This window comes from Pinus tabuliformis, chromosome 9 (genome assembly GCF_031772625.1).
Source record: "Pinus tabuliformis cultivar Carrire ecotype Pingquan chromosome 9, CPIR1, whole genome shotgun sequence".
Classification (NCBI taxonomy): domain Eukaryota; kingdom Viridiplantae; phylum Streptophyta; class Pinopsida; order Pinales; family Pinaceae; genus Pinus; species Pinus tabuliformis.
This window is the reverse complement of record NC_142307.1, coordinates 1,334,413,406-1,334,429,879: the sequence shown is the minus strand read 5'-3', so window position 1 is coordinate 1,334,429,879 and position 16,474 is coordinate 1,334,413,406. Positions and strand designations below refer to the sequence as shown.

Sequence of the window (16,474 nt, the reverse complement as noted above, 5' to 3'; positions counted from 1 at the left end):
AAAAAATAATGATATGGGCCAAAATTAATGCCAATGCAATAAGGTAGCGTGTAAGGTGGAATAAATAACAATTATGTTTCCAATGCCCGTGAGCGGACTGGATGTCCCCACATTATTTGAAAACTCGACTAATTTGGGCACCGGTAGTTGACCATGAGAGTGGAAATCTGATCACAGTCCACAGAAATGGAACCTTACGTGGTGTTTAGGTGACAAATGTCAAAGAACCGCACACACCATTTTCAAAAATTAAAATAAAAAAGAAAAAAAACGAGAGCTTTCCATTGCTGTGTTTCACGTTTGACCATATCTTTGCCCGCAGTCGGAGAAGTAAAGTAGTTGTGAAAGCCGTCGCTTTTCCGATGAATCGGACGGTAGAGGATGCACACTCATTTCCCTGGGTTCCGTCAATACCGTCCGATTCATCCTAAGCACAAATACGGGAGAGAATTCCGGCAAAGATAGACACGTATCCCGTGAATATACGCGTATATCACGTCATTAGACGAATGTATTCTTTTATCTTGAGTATTGCCGTGAGCATAAGTCGGCGACACTTTTATAACAGAGAATGGCGATAGAGGGAAGGAGATTCTGTTGAATGGAAATAAGATGCATGATGTTTAATAGGACTGTGAGCGAGCATAAGGCCGGTCGGTCGGCCATGGTGGAGGTCAAATCCGTGAAAGAGTGCCGTTTGAGGTTCAAAATTGGGGCCAACGGAAATAAATCCTCACCACACAGCTCCCGGCCCCTGTTCTGTCCCGTCAAAACCAGCCGACAGACTCACTGCACGTAAAGCTTCCGCTATTCGAGCTGCATCAGACGGTCCCTTCGCTCCAGGCAGAAGGCCGCACGAGATCCGCTACCGTCAGGTTTCTGAGACTCGGGCGGAGCTTTAACTAGAGGTGGGAGCACCCTGTGCAGGGCTTGAAAGATTTTGCTCACAGAGCTTCGGTGAATTTGTACTCTCCTCTTCTTTCTTGCTCTTCATGGATTTTGTTTGCAGGCTTCACAGATCGATCCATGGAGAGTATATTATATGCACTAGCTGAAGAAGAAAAGCCCTGTTCTAGAAGGTTTCAGTGCAGGTCGCAGCAGCTGTCATTTACAGGGAATTTTTCTAGGGCCGTAGGTGCATCAGAAACCTCACTGCAGTGTCTGCAAATTTTGATGCATTTTGTGCTAAAGATGAGCTGAAAGAGGTCCTGCCTCGCTTCTATGTAGATTTTCTTATTACGGTACGGCCTCTACGTTGCAGGGTTAAGCAACGATCTGCAAACCCTACCGTGAGCTCGAGGATTTGCTGGTTTTGGTTAGAGCTGGCATTGTTCTTTTTCGGTATTGTATGCGGTCATAATGCGGTCTCAATATATGACCGTTACTTAGGTGTAACAGGGCAGTGGCGGCTGAGCAACAATTGGCACGTAGTACTCTGTTTCCGGAGCAGATCTGAGGTTGAATGGTAAAGAATTTGAAGAATGCATTTTTGTTAGCTTCACCTATGCGATTTGAAGTGTAATGTGGTTCGGCTGAGTGGTTTCGATGTCGGGACATACTGCTAATTCATTTGACAAGAAAAAAATGGCCAGTGTGAAGAATAATCGGGCTGATTGCTCCAAAGACAAGAAAAGTGGAGCTTCCAGCTCGTCCTTATCTGACGGCAGCGAGAGCGCTTTGGAGAGATTGCCTCCTGTGCAAGGGTAAGTTTGTGTAACTTCAAGATTATTGTCAATGGTTTGTCTATCATTATCTCTCATCGTTTTGCAAATTGATATCCTAGTAAAATATAGGAGAACGATTCTAATCTATTTAGAAGCCTATGTAAGGATAGGAATAGAAAATGGAAGATAATGAACTAAACCTCAGAGACACCTAATGTCCTAACTGTTGTCTGAATGGGGCACACTGAGGTTCCATGTATGTTTCTTTCTGGAAATGTTCAACAATGCTAGGAACTGGAGGCTAGTCTTTAACTCATAATATTCCCAGAAGAAGATAAAATGTCAATATCTGATATACGTAGTTCATTTGCCAAGTTGTGTCGCTTGAATAAATGCGAGAGAGATAACAACAATTTCAGATAATGTGAACAACTGTGACACCACAATTCTGAAGTGAACAAAAACAAGTGATCTTATTTGAGTTTTGTCCAAACAGAGTCGAGTGCCTCCACTGTAGTTATGGTGGATAGAATATCACTACAGATATTTCAACATCAAATAAGGGTTTACTGTTTTTCAGCAAATTTTCCCTTGAGGAGCATGGCAACTGTCAAGGCTGAGAGAGCATTTAAGTATGATATATGGTCAACTATTGCTACCTATATCAGGCTGGCAGGAAAATGAAGAATCTTAAAGTTTTTATGAATGCCAAGGAAGAACTATGTGTTTAATTGTGGTGGATATAAGTGACAAGCATATGACCTCTTCCAGGTTACCTTCTGTATGCCCTTTTGAGGAAACAGTTGCTTTCTAGTGCTCTCTGCCACAACATTTGTATAAAAAACATTTAAGTGAATGATGATGAATAAAAAAATATAGACAATGCAATAATTTCTTATGAAATTTTGCAAATCTTGAAATGAATTCCTCAAGTTCAAATAGTTCATTTCATATATGAAATTGGAATTTGGTAACTGAGTACAAATCTGAGGAGGGATTCAATTTTGAAAGTCCAATTCTCTCATATCTTGAAAAGAACAGGGATTGAATGTAACAGAAAGAAGGAAGGAAAAAAATGCAGGTATTGCTGTTATATGCATTCACACAAACTGGATGTTTCAACTCTTTTTGCAAACAACATTCAGCCTGCCACATTATGTCAATGCTTTGATCTGGCATATTGGTCTCGTAATATGATGGCTAGCTAATATCTGGATTTCTTCATAGGTCTAAATTTATTAGGTGTTTATGGTAGCATATAATTTAAACTGAATGGCCTGAGTGGATTTTCCAATGGTGGCCTTGTTTATACTTTACACACTGGAACCTTTCCAATATGTAGATTTAGACGAATGTCCATAATGCAGCTAGTCGTTGCCTGGATATGAGGAGGATCTCAAGAATGCAACTAGCAGCAATATAAAGTCTAGATCAAAGTCAAGCAGTTTTGAATAGTCAAACCAATCGTTGGTTTTTAACTCGTAGATCATCTTAGTGTAGCTGTTATCTGGTTCCATAGAGAAGTTCAAAAATTGAACTCTAGATATTGGAAGCTTGATCAAAACCTTGCTGATGCGCTGCTAGCAACCGGGCCTACACTAAGAGATTTGAGTGTTTTGAATATTAAAACTGATATCATCTATTGGAGTGTTAAATCCTAGGTATTAGTATAATTCCATCTGCATGAGTTCTAGAAAGCAATGTCAAATGATGATTTCCTTTCATGGTCTCCATTGTCTAGGCCCCTTTTCGTCATAATATTATATGGAATTAGGTCAATATTTTTTTCACTCTGAGCTTGTCTTTGGTGCACAGACCAAACTTCTATGTGATTTGTTATATTTTTAGTTTGAATGAATGGCTGATTGTTGCACATTTCAGCAATGTAACATGATCTTATTTGTAGGAATGTTGGGATCTTGAGCCAAGTTTTATGAAGAAAATGGTTATAGCCTGTTTATCTGTTTTGAACTGATCGCCCTCCACATTATCTTATAAGATAGATTTTTTATATGATAACTTCAGGTCTTTGTATGAGCTGCTGATGGGTTCCTGTTTTTCAATACATCTCTCCAGATGCTGCTTCCAAGTTTTTAAACTTTGAATGCTTCATGATTCATTCCACAAAATGATTCTTTGTTGTGTTTTTAAATAATTAATTATTAAAACCTTTTGATTTGTTCCAGTCATGGATACCAGTGAAGAAACTGCATAAAGTTTGCAGCTAATAGTTGCTTCACACGGTGACAAATTTCTAAGCCACATGCTTGAAAGGATCCTTTTTTTCCTGATCCCTCTTGGTGCTTAGTAGATCTGGATTTTTGCCAGTATTCTGCAATTCAGCAATGCAACATAAGAATCTTTGTAGTAATCTTGGATCCTGACCCAGGTTTTAAGAAGAAACCGGTCATCGCCTTTTCATCTGTTTTGAACTGTTTTATCTCCTAAAAAGTTAGATATTTTGTATAAAAATGTCATGGCTTCTTATGAGTTGCATATATTCTTTCAATGACTCCTGATTCTTCACAGTACCCTTTGGATGCTGCTTCGAAGTTTCTTATCTGTGAATGCTGTGATTCATTTTACAAAGTGGTCATCTGTTCTGTTAATTCATCCTATAAACTCTTTGATTTATCCCAGTCATGGACAATATTGAATTAATCTGAGAAAGTTGGCAGTTGGTAGTTACTGCATACAGAGAAATTTTAAAGGCTGTGCTTTAAAGGGTCATACTTATTGTTATAATAAAACATGTTTTTAAAAATCTCTCACAAAGTTTATTCGTTCATGCATAGCCACAATTCTTTAGTTGCACAAGTCACGAATAAGCAGCGACAAAGAGCAAAATAGCTCTGAAACACCACCACAAGAGGGCTTATTATATGAGCTTTGCCTTAAAAGTTAACAGTATAGCCCCTGCTGACAGATCCTTGGTTCTTTATAATACTTCCTAGATGTTGCTTCCAAATTTCTTTTTATTTTCTCAAGGAAAAACTTGTGGGGAAACCCAATGGATGCTTCTCCACATTTATGGATCACATTCCTAGTAAACCGTTCAATTTCAAATGGATTCTACTTAAGTATTTGCTAATGTTAAGATATGACAAATCTAAAATATAGACTTTCTATTGACTATATAGTAGCACTGCTTCATTTGTTTTGGTTAATTAGTAACATCCTTCTATTAATATATCACAAATATTTACAAGACATAGTGATCCTCCTTGGGACATAACATCATGACAAGAAACCATTATGACCTCCTGTTGTTACAGGAAGAGTCCAAAATGTATTATACTATTCCAAACACTAGATAGACATTCAAAAAAATTTGCCCCTACATGTAGACTATAAAGCTGTAAACTAGATAGCAAGCTACGGTGCGATCGCCAATTAAAAAACATGATTGAAATAAAACCAGGAGAGCAATTCATCCAAATGCATCGAATTAGCCTGACAAGTTGGAGACCTCTATGTGTACTATATTGTTGGCTAGGCCAGCTCTAGGCTACGTGTTTTCTTGCCACCGAGATGCGACTCTAATTGGGTTAGCCTGGCTTCTATGCTGAGCACATGAGAGTGTAAGTCCTAGATTTACTTCTAAATCTCCCGTAGGATGTTGGTTGAATTTTCTTGAGCAACTAATTTGCCCTGCATCGCTTCCCCTATGAGGTTCATGGTGTGCTAGTAAAGTTGGATAGCCTCGATGTATTGGTTTCTTTAGCCCCTAGTGTGTCTAATGTCGGGCACCCAATCTCTGGCAACCTAGTTGATTTCAGAATCAAATAAAGATTGTCCCTCTCCAATGATCTCAGGCTCTAATTTGCAATCGTCTCCCTGAATTGGTTTGGGGTGCAAGCTTGAAAGCCATGAGCGACCTGCTTATGCATGGGTTCTTGAGCTACCCAAAACTTCTTGACTCTAAGGATTAGGTCCCTTGCTATTGCTGCCTTGTTGGGACCTCATCCTTTGCTGTGGCATTGTGGTGTGTCGGGTGAGGTGGCTATTGACAAGACTGGTAAGGGGGGGGGGGTTTGAAAACGACCCCGCCGCAAGAGCCCAGGGACAGACACCCAAAAACTGGACAACCTTACCGAAGGTGACCACACTACAGCGTCGGTCAGAAAAACCAATTTACGGAGAAAGCCTGGTGATGCTCCCTCTTGACCTATCAGAGCTAAACAAGTGAAACAAAATTGAGCCATAAGATTCCCCCTCTAAGTGGATACAGTAGCTAGCCAAATGAAGTTGCAAGAGCTCATTAACTAAAATCGGACAACACAACCCCACATAAAAGGAAAGGATGATGTAGGACTTTGAGAGACAACTTTGTCTAAATCAAAACTAGAATGAGGACTTGAGCTTACCAAGGATAACCAGACAACATAACCCCACATAAAAGGAAAAGATGATGTAAGACTTTGAGAGACAACTTTGTCTAAATCAAAACTAGAATGAGGACTTGAGCTCACCAAGGATAACCTAACAAGTCAATACAGAGATGAGTCTCATTTTGTGTGGTTCACTGTCCACATAGGCCATGAATTGAATAAGCCTAACACCCTATGCAACTAAACTATCAATGCCCTTACAACAGCCGAATGACCTTCATCCTCACATGCAGTCCTAATGTCACTGCCTTTCCCTCCAAAAGCTAGAGCCATCGTTGTGGAGGAGATTCTATTGCCTTTCAACTTGAACTCAATGCCGATGGAACTACAATTTAGTGGGAGGGCTAGGTCAGGAGGACCTAGACCTTTTGCTGTTGTCCTCCTTGAATTTCTTAGCCTACCACACTCACTTTCCCTCTTTGAACTAGAGCATCTGCACAAAGTTGGGCTCTCAATTCCTTAAGTGAGAATTTTCTCCACCAACACTAGGCGTGAATGAACCCCCTGCTAACTCCACTTGAGACTTCATTGCACCATACCTCGTTCCGTCCGTTCGCCAATTGCGAAACATAAACTTAGCTGGGATGTTTAATGTCATACGTGGGTTGTAGGTAGGAGCCCCTTCGTGTGTACTCTGGGTGTCGGGAGGTGGCGGCTTGCCTTGCCCCCCTCTTCCACCACTGCTGCCACGATGTTCACAACTTCACCCCCATCAGGCATAGTAGCACTACATTATTGGTCAATTGAGATTTTCCTTTTAAATTTCATCTACTTTCACTATAGTCTTCCCTTGATTTCACCCTTTGCATCTTCTCTGTGAATGAGATCACTGTATTTGAATTGGGTTGAAATGATGTATGGAAGGAACTAAATAGTTTGCAAGTTGGAGGCTTGCAAATTTCTATTAGAGATAAGGTATATTCACATAATCAGTAGGCACCTATATGTGCTCATTGTTGAAGTAGCAACAAATTTCAAGAGGAGGGATCTTGGTTAGATTGTGGTAGAAATAACAGCCTTCACAGGTGCATTTTTGTGGAGCAAACTTTGGAGGATGATTATAGAAAGAGTGGAAGGTGCTATAACTGGTTTTTGTTGGTTTTAGACACACAAACTTGGAAATGAATACACATAATAATGTGCACGTCACTTTATTATTCATGTCAGCCCTAATACGTCTAAGCTATAAAAATGACCATTATCTCTAACACCCTCCCACAATGGTCAATTTATATGCTTGTTCAAAATACAAAAAGATAGAAGCTTTTTGGACAAGCAAGATGTTTGCAATCCACAATATAAGATCTTCAAAATAGCAATTGGAAGTAAACTATGTTTGACAAGCTTAACAAATTGGATGAGAGTCAATGTTGGTTGAATATTTAACATTTCCACCATTGACAGAGAATTTTGTTTTTCACCTCCTCCACATCTTGTCAGTCCAACATATTAAAATTTTCTGTTTGATTCTTCGAGGAAGGACATTTTTGTTTCTCTGCTTCAGCTAAGGCTTCATTGATTAAGCTCTGTTTTACTTGTCATTGGCCTAGGCATTATGGTTGAGTTTTTGGTGAAATCACAACCATCTTTTTCTTGAACCAATCCAACATTCTCAACTTATATCAACTAGACAAAAGCCTATTCTTCCACAACCATAGCAACCATCATTTTGCTATTATTATTAACAATAAAACACCTAAGGTTATTATCATTGAAATTTATGTCCTCGTATCAAAATTATCTTGCAAAACATATATGGACTTGGAATCAAACAAAGTCACGCTCACCATGGGATTCATGCGTGTCTTCTGTTGGAAGCTTGGGTTCTTGGTCCATGTGTTCCATTTCCAAGTCTCTAAGAGCTTGCTAGACTAATTCTTCCTCTTTTTCATAATTTAGGGTAGACCTAATTGACATGGATGTGAAACCACGTCTTGAGAGCTCCTTGCAAGGGCCAAAAGCTTTAAGGTGATGCTATGTTCAACTTCAATCTTGTCAATTTTCCTTTTTAGCTGTGTCACAATATCCATTATCTTTGCATGCCCATAATTAACTTGGCTAGATATTCTGTTCGCCAAATGGAAAATGGCTTCCTAACTATTTGCTAGAAGCTGTACATGTCTCCTCAGAATTCGATGCAGGTCCATAGCCTCACATCAAAAGCAATGATTGGGGGTGGCTATGCTTTGCCACACTCTAACTCTACTAGGATTTACTACTGGATAAGCTTGCAACACGTGTTAAACTAGAATTTGAGACATAGGCGAGCGAATATGAATGAAGGAGAGATGTATATTATTTGAATGTATCAACAATTACATAAGATTGTGTCATGGATATTTTGTTATTCTTGTTAGGAAACAATCACCTAATTTATTATTACTTATGTAACAAATGTTAATTATTACTTACAACTTTATTATATTATTAATTAATATATACTAAATGAAATCATCATTTCAATATCTAACACCCCTTTTAAAGATGATTGGATTTTCCCCAACTCCTAACATTTTTTGAAAGTTTTCAAACTTCTCCCTATTGAGTGCTTTAGTGAAGATGCCTGCTACCTGATCTTGGGACCTGCAATATATTAACTCTATTTCTTTTTTCTGTACTTGTTCTCTAATATAGTGATGTTGAATTTCAACATGTTTTGATTTCGAATGTTTTGTTTGTCATCTTGATGGTACTTTGATTGTCACAACATAAAGTTGTAGGTAGCATTTGTGGAAGCTTTGAATCACTTAAAACCCTATGTAACCACACGGCTTTCAAATTTGCCTCTGTTGAAAGTGCCACCAAAAGTTTCTTTTTACTTGCTCATGAAATTACTCCATTACTAAGGGAAAATGTATAACCTGTTGTAGATTTCTTTTCATCTGTATCACCTGCCTAGTTTGCATTAGAAAAATCTTTTAGCATCAAGTTATCGTTCTTCTCCAATAGAATACCAAACTATAAGGTACCTTTGATGTATCGAAGTACTTGTTTTGCTACATTCCAATGTGTTTTGTTGAGACAATTCAAAAACCTTGATAACATTCCAATTGCAAAAGTTATGTTTGATCTGGTTGTGGCAAGATAAATCAATCCTCTAACAAGTTGATGATAAAGTAATTCATTCCCTACCTCAGATTCATCATCTTTTGAAAGTTTTAAGTTTACCTCCATCGGTGTTTTGTTGGGATTAGAATCTTCCTTTCTGAATTTTTCCAACAATTTTGAAGCATACTTTGCCTGTGAGATGAAATTCTTGTGTGGTTGTTGCCAAACTTCAATGCCTAACCAATAATATAACAATCCCAAGTTAGTCATATCAAATGATTTACAAAGACTATCTTTTTCTTCTTGTACCAAAGCATCACTGCTACCTGTAACTTTCAAGTCATCAACATATACAACCATAATTATAATTTCTTCACCTTTTTCTTTGATATATAAGTTAGGAGTAGAATCAATTCTCTTGAAACTTTTTGATTTAAGATTTTTGTTAATGTTTTCATACGATGCTTGTTAATCTTTTGTTAATCTCTTCACCAGTTTACATACTAAATTTTCTTTTCCTTCAGGCTGCTCCATATACACTTATTGTAAACCTCCATTCAAGAATGCCCCTTTAACATCCGTCTAGTGTATTTGCCATCCAAATTGTGTTGCAAGAGCTAATAACATTCTAATTGTGATTAATTTCAAGTAGGAGCAAACTTTTCCTCATAATCAATACTTTTTCTTCCTTTGCTTCTTTGTCTTCTTCTCTTCTACACCTCCTATATGTAACAAGAGTTTCCAAATCATGTTCATCATTATCACTCCGCAAGGCTTAACCTTTCCATTCATCTGTATGGATATGTGGGAGTTTTTCATAAAAAAATACATTGCTACTTATAACAACCTTTCTGTTTACTTAATCATATAACTTATATGAATTTGATTCTGTACTATACCCAATAAATATGCATTTTCTACTCTTAGCCTCTAACTTATGTCTATCTGAATAAGAAATATGTGCATATGATAAATACCAAAATTTTTGATATTGGCTACCTCTGGTTTCCTTTTGGGCCAAGTTTCATAAGGGGGTCTATCTACGAACTCCCTTTGTTGGACTGCAATTTAACAAAAACACTGTCATCTGCACTGCTGAGATGATGCCCTTTCAGCATACACCTAGCCTTCTTCGTAATGGATCCGTTTTTCCTCTCCGTTACCGATTTTGTTGCGTTGTTTTGGCAATAGATGAATACCATGATGATAGAAAAAGTCACAAAAGACATTTGATTTATACTCACCCCCTTTATCATTTCGAAACATCATAATGCGTTGACCACTTTCATTTTTAACCATAGCCTTGAATTGCTTAAAATGGAAAAAACATTATATTTGTTCTTCAAAAAGTACACCCATTTTTTTCCTGAGATACCGTCAATGGATGGGACAAAGTATTTAACACCTCCAAAGGATTGGGTTCGCATTAGACCACAAACATCACTATGAATTAATTGCAATACCAAAGAAGTTGTGGTTTCTCTGTTATCAAATTTCAAACGATGTTGCATCATGCTAAACATGCATCACATACATCTTTATATTTTTCAATGTTGGGCAATCCATTCACCAATTTATGTTTATGCAGTAGCTATAAATAAAGTAATTAAGATGATCATATCTTTCATGCTGTAAGCGATTTTCAGAAGTGGAACTTGTCAAAAAAGCTTGTTGATTTGGAATACCATCAAATCTATACATATCATTACACCACAATCCTTTGGCAATAATGTTATTATTACAATCTTTAATCAAACACTGCTTCTTATCAATCACAATGATATAGTTTTCATCAGTAGTTTACTAATTGAAAATAGATTTGTTTTTAACTTTTTAAACTAGGAACATACAAGACATTCTGTATGGTTTTGATGCAATCTTGTGAAACGTTCATAGGTACATCATCTCTGCCCTGTGCTTGATGAGAATTGTCATCACCAAGAATAATAATCTCATTATCACAATGAGCAAGTTCTGTAAAGTCATCTTGTTTATTGGTCATATACTTGGTGGCTCCTGAATCAAATGTGTCAAACAAACTGAGAAACAAATATATTAGTATGAGAATCCATAAACAAATAATCAGTGGCGGGTTGTTGGAAAACAACTGTATTGTTTTCAACAAAATTACTCTAATTCCTTCCCCCTCTACTTCTTACCCTATGATGTCCTCCACCTCTAGTCCCTTTAGCTTCGTGTTTTTGTTTAAGCGAACACTCTTATTTAGTATGATTATTCTCCCTACAATAGTTGCAGCACTTGGAATTCTGAGAAGTACTTATCTGATTTGAAGAATTTGACTTCCGATTTTGATTTTGATTTTGATGTCGATTAGATCTTCCAGCTCTGTGACCTCTGTCATGACCTCTTTCATTGTGACTTCCTCTACAGGCTTGATCTATTCTTCTCACTGTTGATAATATCGGCGATATTCGGAAATATCGCGATATTTTCGGCAAAACGATATATCGCCGAGAAAATATCGGCAAAATATCGCGATATTTTGAAAATATCGGCAAAATATCGGCTATATTTAAAAATTTGAAAAAATTATTTTTTATGCTTGCCGATATTTGCCGATATTTTGCCGATATTTTTGCCGATATTGCCGATAAGATATTTTCTGGACCCTCGCCGATATTTTGCCGATAAGATATTTTCTGGACCCTCGCCGATATTTTGCCGATACCGATATTTTCAACACTGATTCTTCTTGAGTCTCTACTCTTCCTGAATGAGTAAAGCTACAACTTCTTCAAATGTGGGGGTTTCATTTCAAGAAGAGATATAAAATGTTGATACTCATCAATAGTGACAAATTTCTTATCTTTGACATTTGAGTTAATCACTGATAGTTCATTTTTCAGTTCTTGCAACTTTTGAACATGCTCTATATGGAATCAGATGCTCCCAACAATTAAATTTGAAGTTCATTTGAATTAGCATGCAAATTCTTCAATTTTGTCCAAACCTCAAAAGTAGTGGTAATACCACGAATGTGAGGAAGAATACCATGCATTTTTATTTTTCTTCTTATAGTCATTGGCCATGGGTTCTAGTTTTGGAGTTGTCCCCATAACAATTTCTCAAAGATCATGGTAAGATAATTTGTGCCATTTTTTGTTTCTAGGTAGTAAAATTTTTACCGTTTAGCTTATGAGACTTTGACATTATAAAGTTATTAATATTGGCCATCTCTTAATTTTACTACCATACGCTTTGTCGTACACGTTTGTGTGATGTTTGTACGATTTAATTGCACTTAAGTTTAATTTGCTGCCGTTTGTACATTTAGAAATAAAATATTTTGTGCAAGTCCCCTTCTCCAAGCGGGTGGCGTCAAACTTTGTTTTGACACAAACTTTGAGATGCCCCATGTCAGAGTTACTGTTGCTTTGATACCATGTTGAACCATAGAGAATACGAGACATAGGTGAGGAAATTAATGAGATTTGTATTATTTCATTCTATGTTGCAGGAAACGTGGGGTAGGAGGGCGTTTCTGTATGGAAACGAGTACGAAACGCTGAAACGCGTTTGGTACGGCCCTGAAACGCGTTTCAGGCCATACTGCCACGTTTCACGAAACTGAAATGTGGCCAGTACGGCCTGAAACACGTTTCAGGGCCGTATGACCCACGTTTCAACATTTACTTGTGTTTTTTTTTTAAATTTTGTTTTTTTATTTGTTTTCTAATCTATTCTTACGTTAGCCTAGTGACTTCTAGTTGTTTCCAGATGCCTGTCTAAAGTTATAAAAATTTTACTTAAATTTTTAACGTTACCATGAAATGACTCAGGATGTTTGAGAGTGGTTTCACCCTCATTGGATTTCATATAGAGAAAGTAGAATTTTAGATCTCACTCAAAATCCAGCAGACTTATCTGTTTTTCAGGATTTCAGAATTGGGGGAATTGCAATGTTTCCATTGGATTTTGTCATGTACTAGGGTATGGAACTTGTATTTAATCGAGAGAACCAAGCCCTCTATGCAGGGGAGACTCCCAATAATCAAGAGAATGTAGGTTACTAGGTATGAAACTTGTATTTAATCAAGAGCACTAAGGTCATTCAACTATGTAGGAGGATACTCCCAATCAAGCACGAGACAAAAAATTAGAAATTTCACATGGCTAATTTTGGATATTTCTATTTTCATTATGTGATTATTCATGAGTAAATGTGATGTAAGTTTAGATACTTATAGTTTATGCATTGACAATTGACAATTTTATCATAATGTAATAAATTAGAATGTATCATATATGCTTTATGATTGCACATATTTCTTAAATGTCCTAATATATATATATATATATATATATATATATCACGTTTCCCCATTTCTAAAATTTGGGGAGGTCGCGTTTCGTATCGCTTCATGTTTCGGAAACTCGTACCCGTTTCCCCGTTTCGTGCAACCTTGATTTCATTGTATCAACAATTATATATATGCACTAGTTGTGGGGACACGGGGGTACGAGGGGACGAGTTTTTGGGACGGCTAGGGCGCACCCCTAATTTTAGGGGACGACAGGTTGGGACAGCAAGTGTAGAAACTGACTTTTATATTTATTAAAAAATTAAAATAAAAATAAAATTTAATAATTCAGCATAAACATGAATGATAAAATAAAATATAAAAATTAGAACTATTATTAATTTTGAAATTCAAATTACAAAATAAAATACGAAAGTCTTAACACTATCTAATCATCATTGTGCATCACAAAAACAAATCTTGTCATCATTGCCCATTGTCAAGAACTTAAGAAGTACTATTAGTATGGTACGACCTATAATCTACTATTGTCTACATAATCATTCTATGATGCATGATGAATCATTTCAAAATTTAAATAACAACAAAACTTTAAAGACTACAACTAAGAGTCTAGAAATTAAGAACCTTGTGGGATTTGTCATAAGTGTAATGTATATCATAATAATTCAGAATGATTATTATTTACAGAGCACAAAGAGTGTTACCATCCCATCTATTTACCTTATTACATTAAGCGTTAAAGATGAGTTAGCCATTGTAATGCTTATTTTAGGATTAACAAATGTTATGTGCAAAAGTAATAATATCAGAAAGTGAAACAAATTATATACAATAAATGATGTTTATGTTAATGTATTTAAGGAATTAATTGATTGGTTCCTAACATGAATAATGGAACTTGCTACGTATATAGACAACACCACTATTAATTTAGTAGCACATTGATATATCATCTTATCTCTCATCTAGCCTCTCCTTTGTCTCTAGCATATATTTAACACGGTATTAAAATCATGGTAATTGTGGCATAGGAAAATTTCAAAGATTCATGCCAAGAAAAGGTTTTTTCATAAACATGGAGAAAGAAAGAAACTCAAATTGAAGACAAACTAATTCATGGAGAATAGTGACTGTAAATTGTAAACATGAATAAGTCATTAAAATTTAATTATAAATCCCAAATTAAGAGTCCCCAAACTTCGCTCTGTTGCTCAACTCTTACCCCACCTGCCACCTTCGCTCGAGTTCTCTCAGCTTTGTTTACGTTTGCCGCCGTGAATGGAGTTCTCTATTCAATGTTTACTTTCACCCACCATCTTAGGCTTCGCTCAACTCTTACCTGTAACCCTTGCAACTTGTGTTTACCTGCAACCTTCACTCAAGCTCAATGTTTACCTACAACCTTCGCAACCTGTGTTTACCTTCACTGTCGTGTCTCTGTAATAATGTTTACCTTCGCCGTCATGTCTTTGTAATAATGTTTACCTTTGCTGCCGCCATGTAGTGTAGTGTGTAGTATGCGATAGGTTTAGTTTAGTGTGTATGCAATAGGTTTAGTTTAGTCGAAAGGTTTAGGTTGTGATAGGGTTTATGTTTCAAAATTTGTTTTTCAATTTTTTTTGTTAAATTTAAATGTATTTAAAGTTTACTGTGCATGATACTGGGGGACGTCCTAAAGTCCCCGATTTTTAAAGGGATGGCCCAAGGACGACTTGGAAGTCCCCAAGTCCTCGATGGAGTCCCTGACCAATTGGGGAAGTTTCTAACGAGTTCCAAAGTACCCAGATCGTTGAGACGAAGGAAACATCGTGAATTTTGGTGGGGATGAGTCTCCGTGTAACACACACACACACACACACATATATATGGGAAATGGTCACCTAATTTATAATTACATATGTAATAAATGTTATTTATTACTTACAAATCATCATTACAATATCTAGCAACATGGACAGTTCCTTCGTATAGTGGATGTTTGATTGCCTAGGCCCTAAACCGAAATCAATGATTTAGAGGGTTCCCGAACATCTTAGAAAAAGGCCCAAATCCAATGCTTGTTGTTGCTCATAACCATGACAAGTTCTGACTCCTGAGTCATATAATTCTTTGCCCTCCTTAGGCTTAACAAAATGCACTTTGGATTTATGGCAATGGCCCTAGATCACACTCGGAGTAATCCCACCTCTATTCTCCATATTAATGCCAAACCAACTATGAAAGCCACTCCATCAAGAATGAGGTGTGTGAAAGTGCCTCTGATCTTAAGGGCGTTAATACTTGTCTCTTCCATTTAAAAGCACTCTACCACTCGTTGTGTTTTGGATTTTTCATTTGAAGCTTTAGCTACGATAATCATAACTTAACTATGGGATATGGAACACCTCCTTTTTATCCTTAAATTTTCAACTTTCAAATGAGAAGCTTCATTAGCTAGGTTTTCTTAGTGATTTTGGTCCCTCAACACATGGTACAACTTCATTTATTCAAACCTCCTTACACTCCTCTCATAAGTATGAGAAAGGGCTTTGTTTCCTTCCCTTCCTTCCAAATATCAATAAAGTGTGAGAATAAGAGCATTTTGGAATTGCCCAAAAACTTATACTCCATCCTCCAAATTATCCTCCTCTAGATTGATGTCCCAAGGATTATCTGTTTTATCCATCTTTGACTCCTCATAGTAATTGGACAAGAATCACAAGTTGTAATGCACATAAACCAAGCTCTCTAATTGGTTGACATTCAACTTGTTTCTTTTGACATAGTGGATGAAATTGTAGGTGCTCCAACCATCCCTTGCAGAAGAAGTGTGCACCACTTGTGAAAACACCCATGTTGCCAAATGTTGTCGTTGTGGGGTAGCATCAACATGCATGTTCCACCGCTTGAGAGAAGTTAGATTCCCTCGATTTCCAGTTGCATGGTTGGTCCCAATTATCTTCATATGGTATCGCACCATTGCCATTAACGTAGTAGCTCAATTGTCTCTGTATGGTATTGCATGATTGCCATTGATGTAGTGGTTCAATTGTCTTCATATGGTATCACACTCTTCATCAAGGACCAATTTGAGTAATGCTTGCTT

At 37.0% G+C, this 16,474-nt stretch overlaps 1 protein-coding gene across 1 annotated transcript in view; it reads left to right on the top strand.

The window, feature by feature from the left end:
* Positions 1–583: 583 nt before the first annotated feature.
* LOC149153445 (transcription factor MYB3R-1-like) overlaps positions 584–16,474 on the top strand; it is a 130,768-nt gene continuing 114,877 nt past the window's right edge. The window contains exon 1 of the mRNA XM_089441539.1: positions 584–1,703. Within this exon, the coding sequence (XP_089297665.1) occupies positions 1,546–1,703 (158 nt within the window). The 5' untranslated portion in view covers positions 584–1,545. The remainder of the gene's footprint in view (positions 1,704–16,474) is intronic.